The following is a 25,509-nucleotide window of genomic DNA, read 5'->3' as shown; positions in this document are numbered from 1 at the left end:
TAATAGTACGTGTTATACCCCGCCAAAATTTAAACCGTGCTCGCTATATCGTCGGAACAAAGTCCTCTCTCCGTTCTCCCTTCCAGTATAGTTTACACCAATCGCCGAGCGGATCTGCCTTCGCACAGTGATGTTGCTATGGAACATAGGATCGGAGCACCCGTTGCCACGACAGTATAGCGTAAGTCGGCACGTGACGCAACGTGGTGCGACGCGCAGAGCGCTTGTCGAAGAACGACAGCCGATTTTTCGAAATAAAGAAACTCCTTTTCCCGCGAGAATAAAGACGAATGAACTGATTTTTCGCGAGTGCACATCCGCGCGGAAAAATATGAGTGTTCGCGAACGCCGGTCCCACGCATTACTCATGAACGCCTGGTGGACGCGTTGAAAAAAAAAAATCGGAGTGCCACTTGGAGGAGCCTTCGCCGATTTAGCGAGATTGGAATTCGAGTCTGGACCCTTCCAGGTAGCGTCGGTGAGCCCTTCGATAAATTCCTCTCCACCGTGATGTGAGCGCATACGAGCAATCAGGATCGTAGGAATTCATAAATCAAAGTGGGGGGAAGAACTATTAAGCGCGCGCGCGTATCGGAAAAATATGTCTAACATAAGCTGTAAATTAAGTATAAATAAGTATAGAAGAAACCCCCCTCTCCATTACAAGATAATATTCTATAACAAATTTAGAAAATCAATTTTTATTCTTAATGAGATTTTAGATAAGAGCATAATGATGGAATTAATTCGTGTTAAAATTTAAATAGATATTGATTAGGTTTTCAAAACAATAGATAGCAAAGATTTATTTACCGTTTAACGTCGCGACTTTAATTTAATTCAGCTGTAATTTGAAAACTAGTCATGAAGATATATAAAGAATGTAAGTTTTCACAATTCCTTCCATCTGATGAATATTCTACACAATACGGAAACTGAAAGTTTCCTACATGCCGTCAACTCATTGCAATGTACGTTCCATTTGCCATGCACGTGACATCATGTTCTGAATAAAAAATTTGATTGTTGGATAGGCCAAGGACTTACCGAGTTATCATCAGCCCTCCCCACCCACTGGATATCACTCTCTTTATTTAGAAAACTGATTTCGAAGATTAGGAACTCAATTTACTAGAGTAAATACGTATTATTTTTTTAAATTATACTTCTTGCTCTACAATTTATAAAATTAAAATGATCTACAGGAGAAAATCTGCAGGATATTCGCGTTCCGCTTGCAAATCTTTGCATTCTGGTGGACGCTGAGCCAAACATAGCATGAAATAGAATACCGCCTTATATTCTATACTCGGCAAAACGCATATTCAAGCGTAGAAAATATTTAAAAAAAATCGGATATCTTATCTATACATATATAGAGAATATTCCAGAGCCATTTCATTGATATGAGATTTTTTTATCATCGCGAAATTAACAAGACTTGATTTTTGTTAAATAGAGAACGATTGACAATAAACATTTGATATATTATTTTGTAATCCTGAACTTGTTAAGACAAACAATTGTATCATTCCTTTTGGATTATATCTGGAAATCATGAAATAAACGAAAATTAAACTGGCGAGATAGTTAGTGTGGCGTGACGGCGTGATGATGGCAACGACCTGTACATAGCAGCTCTGTACAATCCAGTCACGATTCTCGGTGGAGGTCGTGACCTTGCCGATATGCAGGATACGAGGGATATGGAGAACACAGGGAATCTAGGGAATATTATCGGGAATCTCGATTGTTAAGTTAATCTCGTAGATATTCGCTTGAAAGTTCTTTAAAAAAAAATGGATGAACTGAACAGGATTAAAACAGTATGAAAAATTCATCTGGTATTAAAATATCAGAAAAGATTATATGTATGTATATAAACAAGATTTTTTTTAATATTTATGTATCAATCGTTGATTTCAAAAATTAAGAAAATTTCTTTCTCTCTCTTTCTAAGGGAGAACATTATTGTATAAAATAATAATTTCGCTTTACTATAACCATTAGATGCAAAATGTACTGTGTACAAACTGACGGTCTTGAATGCAACCCTGGATCGATTTGACCATTCGGTCTCGTTCATTGTCCCTGTATAGTTCACCCTATGAAATGTGCGTTGTGGAGCAGCTGCCTATAGCCTACGGTTCGTACATCCCTTAGGTTGAACAATGTCTTTGTGCGTCGCGAAGCATATGATCGCGTCCTGAAATAAATCTCTCTTTTTCGCAGATTTTCCTACGGGAAATTCTTATGATCAAAAGTTTTGAAAATTTTTTTTATCTTGCCTAAAAAATTATAGTCGGATACATTATATATATGACTTCCCGAGAAATATGCTATCTGTAAGAGAAACTAAAAAAAAATCTGTGTTATATATAATTGCTTATATTTCTAACTTTAAAGAGCAGCCATCATGCGATTCTATATAAATACGCAAGCTTCGTCTTGATCTCGTCTTCATTCTCTAATGCTCGTCTCCAATTCTCCAATGCTGCCAATAGAACCCGCTAAAAACGAGTCACCCAACAATTTAATGTCATTTATTTCTATTGCCTTTATGCGGGCCATTACGTCACGCCGATTCCTTCGCCCTTCGTCGCCGTTTCTCATCGCAACGATGTAAGGCATGCTCTAATTTTCGCCACATGAAAATGCAACGAAGTAACGCGAGAACGCGCAACAAAGAAATGCAAACAGATGGACATGGATCGATAATGTAATCGACGTAGCGACCGTTGCAAATACCTGGCTCGAAAAACCTGTTACACGTCGTTGAACATGCTGTTTTTCAAAAGACATAACGTCGGCAGATATCGACCTTGAGAAATAAAGACCTCTTGAACATATGATTTAATGCATTATGCTCGTTACGATTTACGTTCCTGCACGACTTTCGCTTTGACCGCTGATGGCATAATAAGCCTCGGGGATCGTGACGAGGCGATAACTTCCTCTCTCTCTCTCTCTCTCTCTCTTTTCTGCTCTTGTTTTATCTAATATTCTAATAACCGATTTAATGTGCGTATTTAAATATTCAAGAGGCGCGACGTTAATCGATATTGATGCCGATTATAAAGCGCGTGCAAACGCAGACCGGATTCTACCCACGTAATTTCAATGGAAAATGAGTGGGAATCTGTTTAGGTGTTGGAAAGTGAAAAAAGAGCCTACGCGCGCTCTTCGTATTTGAGCAGATTCAATTTTTAGAGAGAGAGAAAAAAAGAAACAAAGAAAAAAAATCTACAATCTACAATTTATCTATTATATAATCAAGAGCTAATTACGCTATCAATCACAAAAACACGTCCAAAACAAATAAATAATTATAATAATAATCGTGTACTACGCCTTCCGTAATTCCGCTATATTCGATAAACATCTCGTATGTCTATAAGCAGTACATCGGCGTTAATGCAGTCCATGGGAAAGCTATCCAAAGGGTCCGCGTACAAGAGGAGCGGTAAAAAATGAAGAAGCAGACATAAGAAAAGGAAGATGCGGTTGCCAGGCAGATGTCGTCGCCAGATACGAGCGAAACTGATGATTCGTGAAACGTTCGCACAAACGATTGTCACCCAATAGATTATGATATTGTCTCTCGATTTCGATTTCGGGTTATGGCATTTCCGAGTCGTCTATCGCGCCTCGTCTCTCGCCCGACCTAGATCGCTTTCCTTTTAAATCGTTAATCGCTGTTGAATCGTTATTACTGGATGCGTCAGATTCTACATCACTTTACACTCTCACAATTGCCTTAAATTCAGACAATTACCCACGTGCTTCTATATCGATGTAACGGCATTTAACGGGTAAGCTGTCATCGTCAATGATAAACTTCTTAGTTCGATTCTTATATGGGATGACAGCTGTTTACAGGGAAAACTAATTACATCTTTCAATATATGCAGTCATTCATCGTAAAAAAAATACAGCGAACATATTCCGATGATATTTTCTTTCGATCTTTTCTGAGAATAATTCCTTCAGAGGGGACCCTGCCTGCCGCAATAAATTACTCAATTCAAAATTAAAAATCCTTTATATCATATGAGACCGAATCGCATGTGAGAAGCTTCGTGCACGAAGCTTGCACGTATGCGAGTTACTGCAACGGATGTTCTATATGCGGCAGAACGGAACGGAGCGCGGACAGGACCGGACGCAGAGTGCTTACGGTCGGTACCTGACACGAACGTGCTTCTTCCTGCTAAAACGGTTTCTGTAAATAAACCCGCATCCGTCGAAGCTCAAAGCGAGAAAGGAGAGCCGTCTAGTCTCTTCGCACTGTTCCTTTAATTCGGGATTTCGTAAGACGGAGATCTGTCAGTAATTGAGTCGCGTCTAAAGTAACTTTGTAGAGATGAAATTGTTTTCGTTACGAGAGAGGAGAAAAAAGAAACGTCGACTCCACAGTTTATCGGAAATAAATTCATAACAATGACTGATACATTTTTGATTTGTTTGTTCGACACCATTATGTCAATCTGCTTAAAATTGTTCGATTTTATAATAATCAGAATGAAAGGAATATCTCTCAATCGAGTATCAACTTGGCCCACCGTGTACATCTCGCGCGAATGTTGAAGATAAAACTCATATCTCCGTAGGCGACGCGAATAGCGGGGCATCATTGTAAATCATTCCGCGTATAACACAACTGACGTCATCGGTAAACGTTTATACTGCCGCGTTAACTGCCGCTAATGGAGAACGAACCGTTGACCCATTGAGAAAAGCTTCACCAAAAGAGAGTATGTCGATGATGACAGCGGTCCGATTAATTGACACACGTCATTCCTTAATGCGCTTGTCGCGAGTACGAGCATCTTTGCATTTCCTTTACAAGAGGCTATAACGGCTAATCTAATCTAATATTAGATAGGCGTGCTAAACTGCAATTTGCACAAAGAGGCGTGACTATATGTGTTTTCATTTAAATTATGCTATCATTGTACGCTATCGTCTCGCGTGCTGGCAAACATTTACGTACGCCATTTGCCTACCGCCTCTTGCTTCCTTCGTATCTTTTTAGGTGCGCGAGATCTTGCGTTACGTGTTTGTATCAAGTGCGTGTGCGACATGAAAAAATATTTTCGAAGTTCGTCTTTCCAGACCGACGCGACGGAAAAAGACTATTATCAAGAAACGAGCGAAACGATGCGTCCAAGGCCGTCGATACCAACTGTATTTGCACGATAATATACGTACGTTGTAACCATATATAGCTGCAAACTCGCAAAGAATTTGCTCTCATTTATTTTCGATTTACTTAACTTATCTTCGTAAAATTATACGAAATTCTTGATAATTTACAGTACGCAGTTCTTTCTCTCTTTCAATAATTATCTCCCTCCTTCTCTTAACCTTATATGCATAAAATATTTATCTTTGATAAATGTAATCAAATATATTTAAAGGATATAATATAATTAAGTATAGATGAGTTTTTAATTTAGAATATTTAATATTTTTATACATTTTTGTTAATTCATCAATAAACCCCAATGGATTCATCTGCACACAGGCAGGTGTCTACTGTTCAAATAGAGTCACGCGAGAGACCGACGATGCACCTGCGCTTTCGGTGTCTTGACTGATTTTAATGAAATGTCACGAAGAAAATTTGTGACGCGTATATTTCAAAATTTGACTTGAGAAATAAAGTGACAATCCTTTCTCTTTATAGCATTCCTTTAGCGAATGTTAGCGCTTCGAGATTATAGCATATTACGAAGCATGTCTTGAATTTTATCGATTTGACGCACTCCATCATATTGCGACACATGCGCGCGTGTGTGTGTATGTGTGCGCGTGTGTGCGCGCTGTTTATTATCGGATATCTTATCAAATGCCTCAGTCTGGTATTCCGGCGAGTATAAGAGACAGCACGAGTATCGATCCAACCACGTTCACCAACGAGAAGGTTCGTTCCCGCGTCCGAACTCGTGCGATGCGATTAAACTGTAATAAGTCGATGACCTACCAGATTTGCAACGATGACCTATTCAGATTCCGCTAACATTCGAAAAGCGAGGAGATATCGCGACATTCAACGTACGCAGAGCTGGAGATAACGATAAGATTTCTGCTTCCTCACGAAGATCTCAGCTTCACTTAAGAAATTCAACGAAAACCAACGTCTTAATCGTCGGCTTTAAATTACTGGCCGATATGAAATCCGATGAGGTGTAATTTAAGCAGGTTGTGAATGTATTACACGAATAGCGCCACAAGCATTTAGCCGTCTCACCGCAGAGATAAACCACTAAAATTTCATATATGAAAGTAGGTTCTTCATATGATACTGCAGATAACAATAAAATAGAATCGGTAAAAGTAATATATACTTTAGCAAATTTAAAAGAGAAATTTTCCTTTTGCTATCTTAGATTTAAAGATGTTTCCGTTTTTTTTTTAATTACCCTATAATTATTATTAAACATCAATAACATTTTTATCCATAGTTATTATGAGATTCAAAGAAATATAAGATTTGTAAAATCTTAAGCTGATTCCAGGTGTCTTTCTGTTTCTAAACGTGAGATTACGTGATGGTGAGTTTTATGCTCTTTTTATATTTATATTCTGTTCTTTTTATATTTCTCTGAACATTTCCACGCGTTTTCTCTGCAATGGGCCAGTCGGTATAGAAATTGCAAGTGAAATACATTACTTCCTCGTGGCCAGACGCGTTAGCAAAGTTCAACGAGACGGCCTAGCATAACGCGCTTAATTAAAGTTGTTTCAACTCGTTAAGATCATTCACATGAGATGAACAACCCTATAAACGGCATGCAGGCATGGCGTCAACTGCAACCATAGTTTTCAGCTTGACTGAAACTTTCTACAATTTCTTTTATTTCCGGATTTATTAAGTATAAGAATCTTTTTAAATATAATCATTAATTAATTGCAAGCATTCGTTAAATACGAGAATTAAATTAATAAAAATAGAATAAACAACAATAACCCCGATAACATTATTTTATAAGCGCGGAATTATATATATCATAAATCTCTTCACGAGATGCAGTAGGTCGCAAAAGGGTTAAGAACCCCTGGCGTAGACTAACTTTATGATGTGGGGAGGAGCAAGAAAAAAGATAGAAAAATCTTTGCTCGTCTCGGAAAGACCGGTTTTTCGTTCCTGCTTTTTCCTTTTGGGCAATCCTCTCCATTCTTATCCGCCAATGTGAAGCTTCGCTCGTAGAACTCATCTGGATCGATCTCTCGTGAAACGATAGCCATAATCTTCGACGAGGTCGTTCGTTCTAGCTAATAATAAGGCTCGATAAACTTTCCCTCTTCCCTCTTGGTGGTATATGTCCGACATCGAGTAGCATAACTTTAATGGTGCTTCTCGGTGATGATACAAATTCTCACAGCTATTAACTATTACAATTCCTGCACAGTTTTCCTAATTCTCGTGAGAATTCGCGATATATAAAGCTTATTAAAAATAATTTTTTTTTTTTTTTTGCTAATATTGCACCGCTGTGTATCATTAATATTTTGCCATTAAACTCAATTCATTACGCGACTATAAAATGAGAAATGGTATTCGCGGATCGTTCCCGGGAATTGATGGAATTGGATCGTTACGTTACGTTTCCCGTCTGCGCGCCGATCTCTCCGCTAATTCACCTGCTATTTTACCACGCATTTATTACGAATGCTTTCGTTTTACAGGCATGGCGAGCATAGCGACCGCCGGTCTCGAGGTGCACGAGGCGGGTCGGGCGTTGCGCGTGCAAACGGAAGCACCGCATCTCGTCTCCATGGGAAGCGGACGATTGTCGACGGCCGTGACTTTGCATCCTCTACCCGAAGGTTAGATACAAAGCGATGTGACGCTTTATTTCACCCTCTCCCGTCTCTAGCGACAAACGCTTCTCTCTCGAAGAATTTAAGAATTATTAATTTAAAGAATTATTAATTATTAACAGCTTGTTTGGTTTATTTATCTAATCGTACTAAATTCCGAAGGCATGCACTTGTATCGGAGAGCGAAAGACAGAGAGCGTACATAAAGATTGATCCAGTTAATTTACTCTATTCGCGCTTTTTCTTATCATTCGCGTGAAATTGAGTCGGATCGGTAGTAATAGATAAGCTCGTCGCCACGTAACTGTCAGTGATTCATCGGGTGTTTTAATCCACGGCTTTGAACAGCGTTGTCCAAACTGATAAAGCTTTCCGGCGCCAAGTCTCACCGATAGTATTTAATTACTATTTTTAACAGTAAACGGAATGGCTCGAAAAAGAAAAAAAATAAACGATACTGTCCTATCTCTATGATACCAAATATGCCGGAAAGAATCGATGATAAAATCTTTATTTCATCATACAGATTTAAACGTATTACAAAGAGAGAAAGAGAGAGCGAGACAACAAGCATTGTATTCGGTTAGATTGAAAGACCGACGATAGGAAATATCAAGATCGTAATATCCGCGACTGCATAGCCCTTCGAGATCTCCGCTTTGGCTTTTATATATACGCCATATATACATACGAAGAAACTTGCATGCACGTATGCGCGGTATATATAAACGTACGGGATATATAAGTGGTGTAAAGACCGTTTTTTTCCCAGTCGGCAGGGCCGTTTTAAGATCCCCACAGGCCCTATATTTCCGTTCTGTAAGAATAAGCGCTGGTAGCCCTGAAACAATATCGTGAATCGTGAAACGACGAACAGATTAAACAAATGTTAGCCAACATTATAACTAACAATAAGTTACTGTCAATCTGTGAAACTTGAAAGGAAAAACGATTTTAGGATATAGCTGGTATACGAGAATTTGGTTTATGGATTCTAGAATCCCTTAAATATACCAGTTGATGCGTCATGCAACCGAGCGTAATAAAATTATTGCGTGAGTCAAGCTTCCTACTTCTGTTCCACTTTCGTAACTTTCGGATTATTCGAGAAAGTCTTCAAGATCGAGTTTTTTAAAATGGGAAAAGTAAACGAATGAATTTTGACGAGATCGGAATAGGCGAACTCATGAAAGAATAGTGTAAACGAGTATACATGTGACGCAAATAAATCTGTCTGGGCGGACGCATATACCTGCATAATGCTTACACGAAGATAGATATACGCGTAGGATGGAATTGATCGACAGAAAGTTATCTTCCGTTTGCGACCGAGTAACGCAATTCCATGAAAAATAAGCTTTCTTACAAATCCGTAATATCCGTTCAATAGGATTAGAATTTACTCGGTTTTTATAAACGGATAGAATAATAAATTAAAATAAAGAAAGTGTGTTTTCCGATAAATTTAAAGTGGGTCACAACAGAAATTTAATTTCAAACTTAATTGCCAGGAGATTTAATTAACGGCGGAAAGCGACCTATTAATTCTTCAGAATATTCTCTTCGCGCGCGAGATAAGAGTATACGTACTTTTCCCCCAAGCACCTGTCCCGCCCGTCTGTCTGCTTGCCTGTGTATACGCCGGAACACCGCGTCTACTTGGAATTTACGGTCGCATTTCATTTTGAAATCACGAGAAACTTTCTCCAATACAAGACAATACGCGTTTACGCGACGGAATTCGTTCTTCGATACCTCGCCTTCGTAGCTCTCGGTTCTCGCGTCAATTCAAACTGTTTCCTACAGTAAAAAATTATTAAAAATACATTTTGCATCGATCCAATATAACTGATTAATGTAATGTGGATATAGTGGCCATTCGAACGAATAATCTGCAAATAGATGTATTGCGCGACGCATGAATTCATCATATCGCATTTTCCTGCGAATACTGAACATGATCTGATTCATCTCCCGAACATGTTTGGCGGAGAAAAAATTAGTTCAGCCGTAGCTTAAATCTAGAGACTGTGTCGGACATTTATATATTTCAACACAACGCGCGTCGTGGCCAACGCATTTCCAAAAAGACCGAAAATGCAAGAGAGAGTGCACGACCGCGCTAAAACTAAATATAACTGCAGTCCTTCGTAGAATGCACCACGATTTACCCGCGTCGCGCAGAACGGAGAGCACGCCCAGAATTATTTTACGGAAACTAGTGCGAGTTATTTATCGAGATCTATCGAGAGCCGATTCTACAGAGCTGTGAAAAGTCGCGTTCGCTCTGTACGTACATATTTTCGTAGAACGTTAAAAGTTAAACGGTTATGGCGAATTGAATTTTAAAGGTGGAAACGATTAATAAAATTCTAATTTTGTTAATTCAAAATGCATTTTAATTCGAGTAATAATCTTCGCTTCAATCTTACTTCCGTATACTTATATACCAAAATCTTGCGTATATCTGGCGGAGAATACATCCGCCATCCTCGTGGCTGCCGGGTCGTTGACATTCCCAGAAGGCTCAAATTAATATTGTAAACTGGCCGGGCTCTACGCGCCTTTCGGAATTAAAGCGCGGCGAGGCAATTCCGCGGATGAACTCGAGAATTTAATTATATTCGATATTTATATACCGATACACTCGCGAGAGCGAGCTGCCAAAATAAACGTAACTCAGCATGTTATGTTGGAAAGTGCGTTACTAAGCCCGCGAGAATTTCAATCGGAATGCATACACGCTCGCCTGGTTTCCATTCAACCGTAAGACACGCGCAAGAGATATTTAGTCACGCTTCCTTGCAACATTTTTTATTTTTTTTTTTTTTTATTTTTATCTTGCATCTTACGTTCGAATGATACAAACTCAGCTTCTCAGAAGGGTGAATAACTTCAATTAATGAATTTAAAATAAAAAGATGCGAAGAAAATCTTTTTGCATCGCTCGGTTCTTTTCGATCTCTAGATTTCTTTTGACAAATATAGTTATCCTCTTTCTCTTTCATTTCTCTCACAGGTAAGATCACGCTGGGATCAAACCGAGATGCGGATATTTTGGTGGCCGGCACCGGCGTCGAGCCCGTACATTGCGCGATCGAAAACAATAACGGCGTGGTCACTCTTCATCCCATAAACGGAAACACGTTTGTTGATGGTGTACCGATAAATTCGCCAGTGAGACTCGCGCAAGGTAAGAGACCTTGACCTAAATACGAATAATCGTAACTGATGCACGCAACTGACGTTCTAAAATACAAAGAAAGTTTTTTGTACTTGCAAAAATAATATTTCAACTAAAAATATCTTGATATTTATTGATGCGGCATTATTACGTATTTATTGCAAAATTTATTTAATAAATAAAATAAAATAATTATCGAGATAAAGAAAACAATAATAATAAAATGTTTCAGGCTGCATGCTATCGATAGGACGATCGAACTATATGCGCTTCAATCATCCAGCCGAGGCTAAGCATCTACGATCCGTCCTTCCTCACTCGAGAATCTCAATGGCACCGATAAGTTTCGCCTTATCCGACAACCAGCCGCAAGAGAATCATCACTTGGAACGAAAGCCACCAGTCGCGCCGCGAAAATCTCCCAGGAACTCTTGCTCCGACGACGAGATCGGCTTTCTGGGTAAGCTGACCAAATTCGAGATGCTATCGAAGCAAAACAGAAGCAATTGCGTCTCGCCGAAGGTCTTTCCTGCCGGCTCACTCACGACAAATGTGCCGGCCGATCAAATCCTCGGTCACTCGAGATCATCGAGTCTCGTGTCTTTGACGAAATCTCCGGTGAATGGTAATCTCGACTCACCCCCGCAGAATTCGATCAGTTATCACGACGAGACTCGTCAGCGATCGGATTCGCGACTCGGAACGCCGACACGATCGAACACAACAAACTTGCAGTGTCAGAATCACAATCAAGTCAGAATGTACTCGGCAGAAACATACCTGAAGACGTGCAAGCCATATTATCGCGAGAGCAACAGCAAGAACGTACGATCGCCGTCTCTCGGGATGACAACGCCAAAAATCGTCGCCGCCCGAAGCGGTGACTTGATGTCCCGAAGTATGACTTGCCAGAACTCGAACGAACTCGATCATCTCGCCGATGGGGATTTCAACATGAGCCAGAGTCTCATTGTTACGAAAACGACCACCACGGAGTTTCTACAATTGGAAAAATATGGATCGAATCCGAGTATCTGCAACGCCAATATCGACGGAGACTCTAATCCAGCGATTTGGAGGCCGTCTACCGCTCATGGTTTCGGCTCGAATCCGAACATTAAGCGAATTCAACCACCGAGCCCGGCATTCAATCGGAATCCGCGGTATAGCGAGCAAAAGAGAGTTTACGCGAGGGTCAAGAGTCCTACCCCCAGTGTCGGCAGCGGTTGCTCCCTCGAGGAATTGCGGGAAAGGCAAGCCGACGCGGAGAATAAACGTAGGGAGGCGGAGACGAAGCGGAAACAAGCGCAGGAAGAGAGGTTAAGGGAGCAAGAGGTCGAGAGGCAAGAGAAAATGAGACTCGAGGAAATCTTAGCGATGTGTGCCGAGTATGAAAGACAGAGCACTATCGAAAAACCGAGGCAGGCTAATCGGTAATTATCATATTTTGTACATTTCAATTTAATTCTTTTTGCTTCAATTAATTTTCTTAAATTTTTCCAATAATTTTCATGTTTTGCAAAATAAACGATTTGAAGAATTTATAAAAAATTATTTTGTAAAATTAAACTTTCAGATATTTATCAAATGTTTTACTTTTTATCAGGAAGATATAAAAATGTATAATAAAAATACTTTGCAGGATCATAACAAATGGATCTCTCCCGCGTGACAAGAGACTCGGCTACACCTCACCTTTCGACAGTCCGAAGAGTCCGTCAAAAAACCAGCCGCATTTCTCCTTCGATACCGGCAAGCAAACCAGTTTGGGTACTTCGTCGTATGAAAACGTATCCGTGCAAAATTCGAAAGTTATTTTCCAAAATGGCAATTCGCCTGTCAATCGTAAAGATCACTCTGCTCAAATTGAAAATTATTCGTATGACGTTCCCGTAGGATCTCCACATGCAACTACATCGAACAGTAATCAAACGGCAAAGTACTCTAATGTTCACAATACAAATGGCAACTATAATTACTCAGGCTCGGTTTCCCGTGGCAGCAATTACGAAAACGTTATTATCGGCACTAATAGAAATAGTTGCACCAATGAAACCGATAATTACATAAAGGCTGATGACGATACCAAAGCTTCACCGTCCATGTATGGAACGATTCGACTGAATGGAAAAAAAATCGAATCGCAAGCGACGCAAAATGGAAATGCGAATCTTTACGAAAACATCGTGATATCTCCGATGACGCGAAATAACAATCAGAATCATTCCATGCCAAAGAAAAACGGCCCATTATCAAACTCGTGCGAAATGATAGAGAACAAGTTGGCGATATCGAACGACGATCTCCTCGAGGCGATCGAGCAGCTATCTATGCTTTCCAAACCCAAAGAAATCTGCATGACTCCTAAGCGAAACAATTCCGAAAAGGACAACGCAAAATCTAACGAGGTGAAAGCTGACAAAGAGAGAAAGCAGCTGGAAGAAGAAGACAGGAAGAAATACATCGAATTCTTGCAAAACGAGAAGCTGCACATACTTGGCAACATGGATGTTTTGAAAAGGAGCGTCGCCGAAATTGAGATTCAAGAGGAAGAAATTAGTAGAGAGGTAATTTTATTATCAACAATATTTTGATCTTTCTAAACAATATTTAACGGATAAATTCACAATTACTGTGAATCACTGTCATCTCACATATACATCGTACATTTTATATTAAATAAGTTGTTTATTTGTTCTCTTTATCTCTTTCTGGGCATGGAATGCTAAGACGTTCAATTGTAAGTATCTGTCCTGTTAGATAATAAAATATATTTCTGATTAATAATACAATACTTGATGACAAAAATTCTAAATCCGGATCTCCGTTATCTAGCTTTAAATGTCCCGAGTTAATATTTAGACATGCTCTCTCTCACGCTTTCCTGTAGAATTTTTTTATATCGTGTTTTCTTGCGGTTTCTAATCAGTCTTTGCAAATATTCAGTGCGCGATGTTCGTATACAAAGTACGGCAATAATGATGACATTGCGGATAGAGAGAGAGAGTAACTAGAAAAGTTTCCTAGTCTTCACATTTTCTCTCTCATAGAAAATGGAATACATGTAAAAGATCAAATAGAAAATTTAATGTGGAAAAAATCTATTATATTTAAAAAAATATATTATAGAAATAATAGATTTTAAATAGAAAATAAATTAAAACATTGTAAAAATTTATTTTTATCGCTAATTGTACCATCATTATCGCCGTACATTATGTAATCATTGCACAGAATCTATAAACGATAATTGCATTTTAAAAGCAATTATCTTGTCAACTTGTTTTATTTTTCCGATAAATTCGATCTTATAAAAATTTCACTGAAGAATTGCTCGGAAGATATTAAAAATCAATATGTTACTTGTTTGACAGCTCGAATTGGAGAAGGCGCTTTTATCCGCGGAATATGAATCGGAATCTTTGAAGCTCACGCAGGACGAGGGAGAGAAGATTAAGGTGCAGATGCGAATAAACGAATTGGAAAGAGAAATGGCAGAGGATAACGCGACTCATTCGAATTTGCAAGCTGAAGCGAAACAACGCGTACAAAAAGCGCAGCAATTTTGCGCTCGACTGGACGAACAATTAATCAATTGCATGGATGAAATTACGCAGCAGAATATTGCTGACAAGTTAGCAACGCAGCAAGACATCCTCGAGAGCGAAAGGAAAGCTTTCGAAGACTTGGAGTTTCATCATCTCGAGGAAGAGGCGAGCAAATTGGCCACAAGAGAAGAGTTGCAGAGGTACATTTAAATCGAGAAAATATATAAATCGAAATCTACATTTTTTTCAAGAAAACGTACGAAATATCGAAAAATGTAAAAATGTATACTTGAAGAAAAATCTGTATTGAATATCTATCTGTATCTGCATAATCACTTACAAAGTGCATTCTATATAAATTTTCTTGACATATATTTACAGATTTTTCTTCGATTATAGATTTACATGTTCTTAAAATCGATATTTCATACATTTTCTTGAGATGTACATTTCTTATATATTTTCTTCAAATTGATATTTTATACGTTTTCTCGAGATTGATATTTTATACGTTTTCTCGAGATTGATATTTTATACGTTTTCTCGAGATTGATATTTTATACGTTTTCTCGAGATTGATATTTTATACGTTTTCTCGAGATTGATATTTTATACGTTTTCTCGAGATTGATATTTCATTGTACGTTTTTACAGATATTTAAGTGAGCTTACGAACAAGATCGAAAGCAGAAAATCGCAACTGAATCACTTGGAATCGCAACGATCCGAGATAAAAAATACGGCGACTAAAGAGGCTAGATGTCTCGAGAGACAAAAATTGGGGCATTTGAAGCGATTGGAAGAAGTTAGTACAGCAATGTAACTATAAAAAACATTAACCTGCTAAAATCCAGTATAAATTCAACAATAAGCAATAAGCCACAAACGCTGTCTTATTTTTTTGCAATGTAAAAATTATTAAACTACGATTAATCACTATACGTTATGTTTTAGTGGGTTAATGTATTATATCGTTCATTGATAATTACTGAATCGATTAATGATTGCGATTACGATAGGCTCGAAATCGAGTACGAGAAATAAACGAGGAACTGGGTTGTCTGGCCCAAAACACTGCTGAATATTCTGAGGAGAAGCGGTCCCCGAGCAGGGAAGACTTCGACAGAATTTCCAGAGTGACAAATGATTCTCCTATCGTAAACAATCAAGGCAGCTTGGGGAGAAAAACAATCGAATCCCTGAAAGAAATTGAGAGAAATCGGCAGCTTCATTTAGCTAAGCAAGGTACAAACAATTCAATTTAAGATTTCAATTAAATTTTGTAACACGTGTCGAGCTAAAAGAAACAAAAATGACGATGTTAATTTCTTCTTCTCTTTTAAATTCTTTCTAGGAAGTCAAGTAATCTCGGAGGAAAGACGAAGAGTCGAAGAATTAAAAAGGCGCGTACAGGATGAGGTTCGCTCGCAATGGGAAGAAAGGAAAATGAATTGCGCGTCTTTCAACAGCGTTGAATCTGGCGAAGAGTCTTCCAGTTATTCCACTGGACCAACAGAAAGGTAAGTCAAACAGATATTGTTCTTTTTCATTTCATAATTAATGATTAAAATATTATTATATTATAATCCCTTTTTTATGTATCTTTATGTTAATCCTTCATGAATAGATAAATAATGATATCGGCAGAATTCAGAGAATGTTTATTAATGATTTTTCACGATATTAAATGTATCATAAATATGCATTTTATATTTGCATGTATTTGCAAGGGATTTTGCGCTAAAAAGAAACGTAAGTTTATTACATCATATAAAAATTAATGCACAGAAACGTATATTATTCATACACGAAGTACGTGGAATACAAGGTGCTTGGGTTATCGCGCATTATCGTAGTTAATCATGACGGCCTTTTCATCGTTGATTGGGGCTTATTACGAAACCTTCCTCATCGACGTGCCTCGATGTGTACATTAGCGTATAACAGTTTGAGTGTACTCTACTTATGTGTACGCGTGCCCGATATAAATTCCAAATTTGTCTATCCATGACGTAAGATAGATAAATAAGCGAGTATCTAAGATATTCGAAAATAATAAATATATTTTCCTTCGTCCTTTATTTTTCCGAAAAGCAAAGAATCTTTTTCATCATAAAGCAGAAAAATATATGTATATATATAAATACATTTTAAAAAAATTGTGACTTGGAAAAGTTAATTTATATTATGTTATTGTCAATATCCAAGATACTATTAAGAGCAATTACTAATCGCGTGCGAGGGCCGCATATCGCGTCGGTTTGATCAGCAGCACTCGGCTCGAGTCTTCGTTCTCTAGTGGTGCAAGGTAGGCGGGGCGTTATCGTGCGATACGATATCAGCGTGTAGCTGTGTCTTTCCATGGTTCTATTCGCGTTAACGTGTCGTGTACGGAAAATCGAGGGATGATACGAGAATGTTCAAAACGTCGCGACGCGATAAACGTGGACGAACAGTGACTTGCTGACAACGAGAAGGATTAAGATGTGTATTCGGTATTTATCGTCGACGATGCTTCGAAATGGACCCCAGGAAATAGGCGGTATGGTGCTGAACGAGGCCAGAATTACGGGGTGCAATTTGATCACCTTACTCACTAGTAATCGTTGTTACATCTGCGCTAAAGATTGGATTTGCGACAACTGTTATCGTCCTCTGGAGACGCACACGCGCGATATTTGTCAACGTTATTTGTGAGTCATGGATTTTTAAAAGAAATCTTCAATAATTCGGTTAATAATTTACGAGACAATTCAAAATCGATTCTTTTGAATGTCAGTTAATTAAAAAATTTTAATTTGAAGGACCTAGATTTAGTTAATTAATTCTCTTTAATATATATATTTTCTTTGCAGAAAATAAATTATTAAAAGCGTAAATTATATAATATAAGCTAATAAAAAGAAAATTATTAAATAAAAACAACTAAAGTAAAACAAAACAAAACATCACATTTATTATTACGGTAATAAAATATTATACATACATATATGTATGTGTGTTTCACGTGCATTTAGAATGAAGATGAGATAAGACTAACAAGGCGACACGTTGCAAAAAGTAGAACAACGTTCACCTTCCGACCTCTTCGTAATACATTGCAATATATCTACATGCGCGATGCGCAGACATAACTGCATTTAAAAATATATCATTATCTAAGCATTATATATGAACCACTTATTAATATATAAAAAATGAAAAAGATAATTATAATAATAATATGTTAAGAACTTTCCCGTTCGTATTTTTACGTTATCGGTTTTTAATTTATTAAAATCTTTTAATCGACTACATATATTTAGTAAATAATATTTTTTATTATATCACCTTTTTAGCCGTATTTCGCACATACTAAATCCTTGTATGACCAACTTATTTACACCAAATCGCGATAAACGATTTACCTCTAATAATGTAACGTAGTATTACAGCATAGTCACTGTAAAATGTTTTAAAAGATTAATTTACCTACGACGTATTGGATTGTTTAAAATTAATCTACGACACACGGCATAAAGTGATCTCTTGTAGAGAGACCTAATCTAAAACTAAACTATAATACTTCGAAAGTAACATTCAATGTGTATGCCACGTGAAGCTGTGATAGCTCTAGAACCGCTACTGAATGAGAAGCTTGATAAGTATTCCAAGTGCAAAGACTATTAAAATCAGAAAGGTCATTTATCGGGAACAAGAGAATGTTCCTAGCCAACCAAGGCCGAGGTTGGCATAGCAACGAGATCGGAATGTTCGGGTATCGTTCGCGCTGCATTTAACATTGTAGAAGAATTAAATGCTATGCCGGTGGTATCGTCGAACCGGTCTACCGAGTCACTTTGTACTTGTTAGGTTTTAATAATACCTGCCTTTCGCGCTATAGTCGACTATAGGTCTCCGTCTCCTCTCTTCAGTCTCGCGATGGTCAGAAGCTAGGAATGTGATTTTCAAAGTGCACGATATTTCTTACATGAGGTGTCGAAGACACTGAATAAAATTCGCGGAAATCAGAGTTCACGCTTCAGTTAATAATAGCACTTGCTAAATCAGTCAGTGAGAAGTTTGAAACGTAAATAAAATGTCAACACGATTCGACGATATCAAAAGATCTCCGATATTATTACGATAATATTGCGCGATAATCGAATTATTCATAATTTCCTATATGTTTATATATTCATACCTTTTTACATTAATTTATTATTATTATTTTTGGATCATGAATTAATCAGTATTACATAATTACAAAATTGCAAAATGCAAGAGATAATGACGAAATGTAGTTTTATAATGGATCTATTTTTAATAGTTTAATTAAAAATTTTGTTGCGATTAAAACAGACTATAATATAATATACACATCTACGATCTAATTGTAATTAATTATTCATGAATTCACTTTCAGTGGTAGCGGAAGTAGTGACGGTGCGGAAGGCGCAAACAGTGAAAAATTGTCTCCTAGCAAGCTTTCGGAGCTTACTTCTCCCAGTCCAGGACCGTCTAATAATTCTTATACTTTGCTTCAAAATGATAACGTGAGTATATAACACTCTACGTTAAATTAAATTTAAATATATTTAAGACTTATGTGAATTTTTGACAACTTTACTTTTAATAAATTAAGTTTTCAATATAGGAAATGATACACAATTCTGTTTTTTATTGTTTATAGTGATAATAATCTTTTTTTTTTTGTAGTCAAAGCTACAAAAAAAACACATTTAAAAAAAATAATTTTAAAATAAAAAAAATGCTGAGATAAATCTCGATTCAGAAGCGCCTGTAGTTGTTTATAGCTTAAATATTCAAAAATTATGGTATATTTACAGTTGATGAAAAACGACATAACTACAAATAAAAGATAAATCACTTTCGAACAGTTCTAAATAATCCGAGCAATGATGACAAGGCCAATATAAACTTTTGGGCGCATGCAATTTCCTACAAGAAAACGAAAAGTGTAAGTATTTTATAGCACCAATGCGTTCAAAAACTCTTATTGGCCGCATTATTCCTTAAAATTGTTTAGAATAACGAACTGAAAGAATTATTATTATTTTATTTTAATTCTAAAAAAACATTGCGCAAGCAGCTTTGAGATATCTTTAAAATTGAAACACGAACGAAATGAAAATTATTATAAACAACTATAAACAATTCCGAATCAAGATATATTAGCGATTCTGTTTATCTTAAAGTCGGGTGAATTATTTTTTTAAAATGTTATTTTAAAAAAATTTTTATGACTTCAAGTACAAATAAAATTATTGTTACTATAAACAACTACATATGTATATGAAATACTATCATTTTCCGCATTGAAGACTTAATTTATTAAAAGTTGAGCACGTAATTCACATATATGTATAGATATACATTTAAATTAATGTTTCTTTCTCTCTTTCATACAGTTAATTTGAAAATATTCTGCAAAAATATCTAAATATCTAATAAAATGTTAAAGGTATATAATTTATTTACAAAAATCTATATTGTAATCTATATTTTAATCTAAAAGAATATTTTATCATTCAGTCAAATATTACTAAACATGGTCACTTGCATATATATATCGCAAAATGTTACGTCTCTCGAGTTAGCGCGAAAATCTATCTTCCAATCTATTTCTGCTCATGTGGATTTTATCGCACACCTGTTCAAAGAAATGTCTCTCGACAGTCTTCGCGTCGCAAAATTTTTCAGTGTTCACGCAAGCATGATTTCTCTTGCTTCGAGACGCATTTATGTCGTGGATTTATATATTGCGAACACCTCGTGCACTTGACCTCCTAACAGGCGTAAAAATTTTTTCTGTATATAATTTGCTGAAATCGTGACGTTCACAACTTTTCTTTTGTGTGGAATTTTTAATTACTGGTATGTTTTTATATAGAAGAGATTGTACACACAGACGTATACAAGAGTACTGCAAAATATAAATAAGTAATTACTTTTTTTTCTCTCTTTTTCTCTACTTGTCTCTTTTTTTATCGTTCTCTTTTCTTCCAGTTTCTTTCATTTTACGATTGACAACGTTGAAATATATTCTTCTTTAGCAATAAAGTGTATCATAAATTTACTTAATTTTTTCTATTTATCCCGAATATTTATTAATATCAAAAAAATACTTTAGTCTTGTAGCTATATAGCCGCGTACGTTTCGAACAATTCTGTTCGAAACGTAACGCGAATACTAATGTAGTTCATGAATAATGTGAATCAACCAAAATATTCGAAATAAATATGTAGTTAATATTTCAAATACTTAAAAAATAACTGTAGTCGTTCAGAGAAAAACAAGGCAAAGAAAGAAATTCTCTGTCAGAAGATAATTTTATCATATTATTATGTATATGTCAACTGTTCTAAATGCGACAAAATATACGTTTTTTTTTTTATGGCGTTCATTTTTTTCGTGAAAATGTTTTGGCAATTGAAAGATATCATTTTAGAGTACACTTTTACGTACACCGAAAACATATTTGTTACCGCCGGAAGTCTGCGCGTAGTCTTGGACCGCCATGCATTTGTGCGTCGTGGAGACGTATGTTTTTCAACACTGACATTTCGCAAGTATATCCATTTGCATTCTGGAGCAAGTGTTTTCGTCATTGCGCACGTGTTTTTCCCGATGTACAGCACGCATCTGGACCGCGGTGCACAAATGCCGAGCGTTGGACAGAATTCAGAGAATAGTTTATACTTAGATAAATGAGCTTTTGTAATATCTTGATTAAGCTTGCAGTGATAATTTATAATGACAGAATTGATGACGTTGGATTCATGAGCCTCTTTTGCAATTGACCCCTTTCTTGTATATTTATAAAATGTAAGATAAATCTCTCGTGCCATTTTTCAGACATTTAATTAAACATACTCTACTTCAATTTTTTCTTATTATTGCATCAAAAATTTCTAAATAAATTAATTTTTTAATACGCCTAAATATTTCTTTAGAAAAATGCTCGCCTTATATACATATTTTCCTTATATTCCTACCACTTTACTTATTGTTAGCATCGAGTTAAGCTGAGGCGAAATGTCGGCTGTAAATTAGTATTTGTGATGAGTCATCCTGCGTTTGCCGAGCTGACGGAATTGCTCATCTCGCTTGGACCATTCAACTACTCTAAGAGAGCAATTATTTGAAGGAATTCTTGATGATATATATATATATATCGTTATATTATGATATTGATGTATTTATTTAAAATGTAATAATAATTTTGCTAATAACAATAACTTAATCCAATCTATCTTCATTGATTTCCATCAAATATTTAATCGTAATTTATTAGTGTCATTATTCATCTATTCATCATATTCAATTCTCTTTCTCTGTATCTATAATTATATATAAAGAATATTATATATAAAGAGAGTAATATCGTCTTGTATATTTTAGCAATCTGTGTCACTCGACATATATCACATGGCATGATATTTTATGAATGAATAATCGAAATTTGTTGCGCGGGCGATTTTAGTGCTCACGGCATTCGTCGAATAAGTGGGTGGGAGTGCGGAGTCACATTTTACGGTGGGAATTATACCGCTGGACCACTCAGCCACCAGCATCAGTCTTCTCCCGTCATCTGTTCGGATCTGTGTAAACGAAACGCGACGAGACGCGTCTTGGCATATTTGCCATCGTTTTCTGTAAAATCATACGGACGAACTTTTTGAATTGTAATACGATGTCACTTATGTGGATAAATTATGTGAAAGGCAGAACGAAAAAACGTTACATCAGACGAAAACGCGAAGTTTGTAAACATGTATGCAGAAAAACCTAATACAAGATATTGATTTTGAAAGATTAAATATTTCTGACATTATTAAAACAAAATTTAAATAAATTTTATTTTTTCTTACTTTTTATATAATATTAGCGACTGAACGCGCATAGTAAAAGTATAGTGAGAGTTGTTATGAAACGAAATAACGAAAGTTTGCGGATTATTTTCAGATGAGAGACGACAGGAGAACATCGATGGAAGGTGAGAGGCTTAGCGATAATAGCGGAGGTGGTAGCGGCGGCGGAGGCATCATCGACGGAAACGGAAGTCGCCCCCTTTCTCAGACATCTAGCGAGATGGACACCCTTAGCCCACTGCAGCCTGTCAAACATCGCGAAAAGGCAAAACTTCAGGTAACTCCCTAACATATTTTGATTATGTACAAAAAACAGTATAGACAACAATCAACAACTGCTAAAAAAGATAATTGAGAGCATCAAAAAATCCTTTATTTAAAGAAATTATACTCGACTTATAATAATTTTTTAAATATTACAGATTCTGTTTTATATTATATATGATATATATTCTATTTTATATTATATTTTGTAAACACAATAAATTGCTCGGTTTATTACATTATTGATAAATCGAAATTCAATGAATGACGAATTTTACAGAGGCCACTTACAAGATATCTTCCCATCAAGTCGGAATCTCTAGATCTAAGGCATCACATAGAGACTGCCGGACATCAGTTACCTCTGATTTATGATGTTACGGTCGATACGACAAGCTGCAGTGGCTATTTATCAAAAATGAGTAAAAAGTTTCATCATTGGAACAAGCGATGGTTTGTGTTCGATCGCAAGCGAAAAATGCTGTCTTACTACAGTGACAACGCGTCTAGAAAAGCTCGCGGCGTAATTTACTTCCAGGTAAGTGTGCTGAAAGCTTCTCTATATTATCTAAAAAAATCTAATACTGAAATATTAACATTAACATATTGTAGTCGATCGAGGAAGTCTATGTGGACCATATGAACACCGTTCGATCGCCGCAACCTTCTCTTACTTTCATCGTCAAGACTTCATCTAGACTTTATCATCTTATGGCACCTAGCCCAGAAGCTATGCGTGTTTGGGTCGACGTTGTGTTTACCGGAGCAGAAGGATATCACGAATTTGATCACGGCGTTTGATAAAAAGAAATATTTATGAGAAGCAAAACACGTGGATTCATGATATAGAGATGAGAGAGAGAGAGAGAATTCTCTGACTCGATAACAAATGAAAATATAGCGATTTCTGGTCTTTAATTATTTTATAAGGTTATTTCATAAGGAATTATGCCTAAAATGAAAATAGTTTTCAACTAAAAACAATAAATAATTACATCTTGAAATACGAGATATGAATAAAACGTACGATTATATTTTATTTAATATATCTTGGAAACGTTTTAATAATTTTCCGCTATAATAAGGAACTTCTCCATATTAGGCAATATTCCTGATATTAAAATGCATTTCCACTCAAAATATCAATGAAACGAACACGTTGATTTGGGAAAATAAGAACAAGCGGTGTGAGAATTGAGCGCTCTTACAAATCAATGAAGCATCTAAATGCATTTGAATGCATAAGCTATTTATATAATCGAAGTACGTTAAGAGATACTTTTATTGAATATTATGAATATAAAAGTTCAAACAAAATTATTGAACTTTACACATTTTTTTTTCATGCAATGATAAATTAAAACTATTTCTTGTAGTTTGGCTGGTATTTTTGGTCGATATCTTAGACCTAAATTATTTTTTCGAGAATACCATACGCGCTTATCTACAAAAGTGAAAGAATCTGCAAGAAAGCAATTGACAATAATTCATTCTGTTAATCTTGATTTAAAAATCAAGATTCAAAATAAGATTATTTTTACAGAATGAGGTTTTTATCATCTGTACTTTGCAGAAGAGCGATGGATCTCGGTATAAATATAAGAGATTTGAGAAATCATTTCAATTGTCTCAGTATTTGAAGCGTGTAAAAATTAAAATAACTTTTGGTACATTTATACGAATAATGTTTCTTCAAAATTATATATATTAAATTATTTATTTTTGTATCTTGACTTAAAAATGCACAAATTTTATAAATAATAAAAATAAAATTGTATAAAGCGTATATATTTTTGATAAAATAATTATTTTTGATAAAATAATTGGAGAATAATAAAAGACGCCAACAGAGAGGCTTCGAAATTTAAATCTTTATTGAGTGAAAATGTTTTATATCTTTTGTAAATTTTATTTTCGGCTCCCTTTTAATGTCACTTCAAACACTGAACTATATTTGAGCTATTTGAAGTAGTGGGCATTAATAGTACATCAAGCGCAAGTATTATTCATTAACAACAGATTAATTATATAAACGGACTTTTACCAACCTAAGTAGATAAGTGTTATTAGAGTTTGTTAAATTTTATAGATATTTCTAATCTAGTCTTCCAGCATATAAATACAAAAAATTTGTGAAAAACAGAACTAAGCAAATTGTAATAAAAAAAAATACTTTGCAAAAATCTGTATGCGTTCAAGAACTGGAGGAAACAAGCCAATATTTGTAAATATATTATACACATGTAATTGTATCATTATTATGATGCATGAAATTCATACTTTAATATCATGCCATACATATATGCCAAGGATTAAATGGAATAAGACTTTTTACAATTTTATAAAGTCCATGTGTGTCTTATAATATAAGCTGCAACTTATTTTATGTAATAAGTATTATAAAAAAATCAATATCTCATTTTACAATTATATTTTAATAACATTGCACATATTTAAATAAATATGCAGTTTGACTTGCACATATTTTAAAAATACCACATGTCAGAATGCTTTTTATCATTTATATCATATAAAACCTATGTTTAAAAGATTATGTAAAAAACATGTGCAACAATTAACAATCCGATATAGTACAATGTTATATAACTCGAGGATTTTAATAAAATCTGCTGTACTTTTTAAATCTAAGATGATATGAAATATAGATTTAAATTGATATAGAAATTTTTCAATCTTTTTTCCTTGCATCCTGTTCGATCTAACGTAAATTTTTAATTCAAAAAAATATAATTTAGAACAGAAAGAGTCAGTCCCATATCCCCATATATCTTATTTTCATTAATTTTTATT

At 35.8% G+C, this 25,509-nt stretch overlaps 1 protein-coding gene across 4 annotated transcripts; it reads left to right on the top strand.

The window, feature by feature from the left end:
* The first annotated feature begins 97 nt into the window (after positions 1–97).
* LOC115234586 (pleckstrin homology-like domain family B member 1) lies at positions 98–25,378 on the top strand. Of its 4 annotated transcripts, none has more exons than XM_029805767.1 (13): positions 98–469; positions 7,693–7,833; positions 10,847–11,020; positions 11,244–12,444; positions 12,654–13,578; positions 14,386–14,759; positions 15,214–15,364; positions 15,579–15,804; positions 15,914–16,079; positions 18,965–19,094; positions 22,529–22,711; positions 22,979–23,236; positions 23,311–25,378. In XM_029805767.1, exons 2-13 carry the CDS (start codon positions 7,695–7,697, stop codon positions 23,497–23,499), a joined length of 4,116 nt encoding a protein of 1,371 aa, XP_029661627.1. In that variant the 5' UTR covers positions 98–469; positions 7,693–7,694; the 3' UTR covers positions 23,500–25,378. The 4 variants fall into 4 exon arrangements, with proteins under 4 accessions (XP_029661627.1, XP_029661626.1, XP_029661628.1 ...); XM_029805766.1 differs by having other exon boundaries at positions 98–478; XM_029805765.1 differs by lacking the exon at positions 98–469 and adding an exon at positions 4,917–5,207.
* Positions 25,379–25,509: the final 131 nt, after the last annotated feature.

This window comes from Formica exsecta, unplaced genomic scaffold (assembly GCF_003651465.1).
Source record: "Formica exsecta isolate Colony F162 unplaced genomic scaffold, ASM365146v1 scaffold20, whole genome shotgun sequence".
Taxonomy (NCBI): Eukaryota; Metazoa; Arthropoda; class Insecta; order Hymenoptera; family Formicidae; genus Formica; species Formica exsecta.
This window is presented reverse-complemented; position numbering and strand designations above follow the sequence as displayed.

What these genes read in the sequence shown, in the direction of transcription:
- LOC115234586 (XM_029805767.1), top strand. Translation starts at nt 7,695, where the DNA reads ATGGCGAGCATAGCGACCGCCGGTCTCGAGGTGCACGAGGCGGGTCGG. An exon ending in AGGAAGAAATTAGTAGAGAG is followed by an intron (nt 13,579 to 14,385) that starts GTAATTTTATTA and finishes CTTGTTTGACAG; the next exon opens with CTCGAATTGGAGAAGGCGCT. An exon ending in GCGGCGTAATTTACTTCCAG is followed by an intron (nt 23,237 to 23,310) that starts GTAAGTGTGCTG and finishes AACATATTGTAG; the next exon opens with TCGATCGAGGAAGTCTATGT.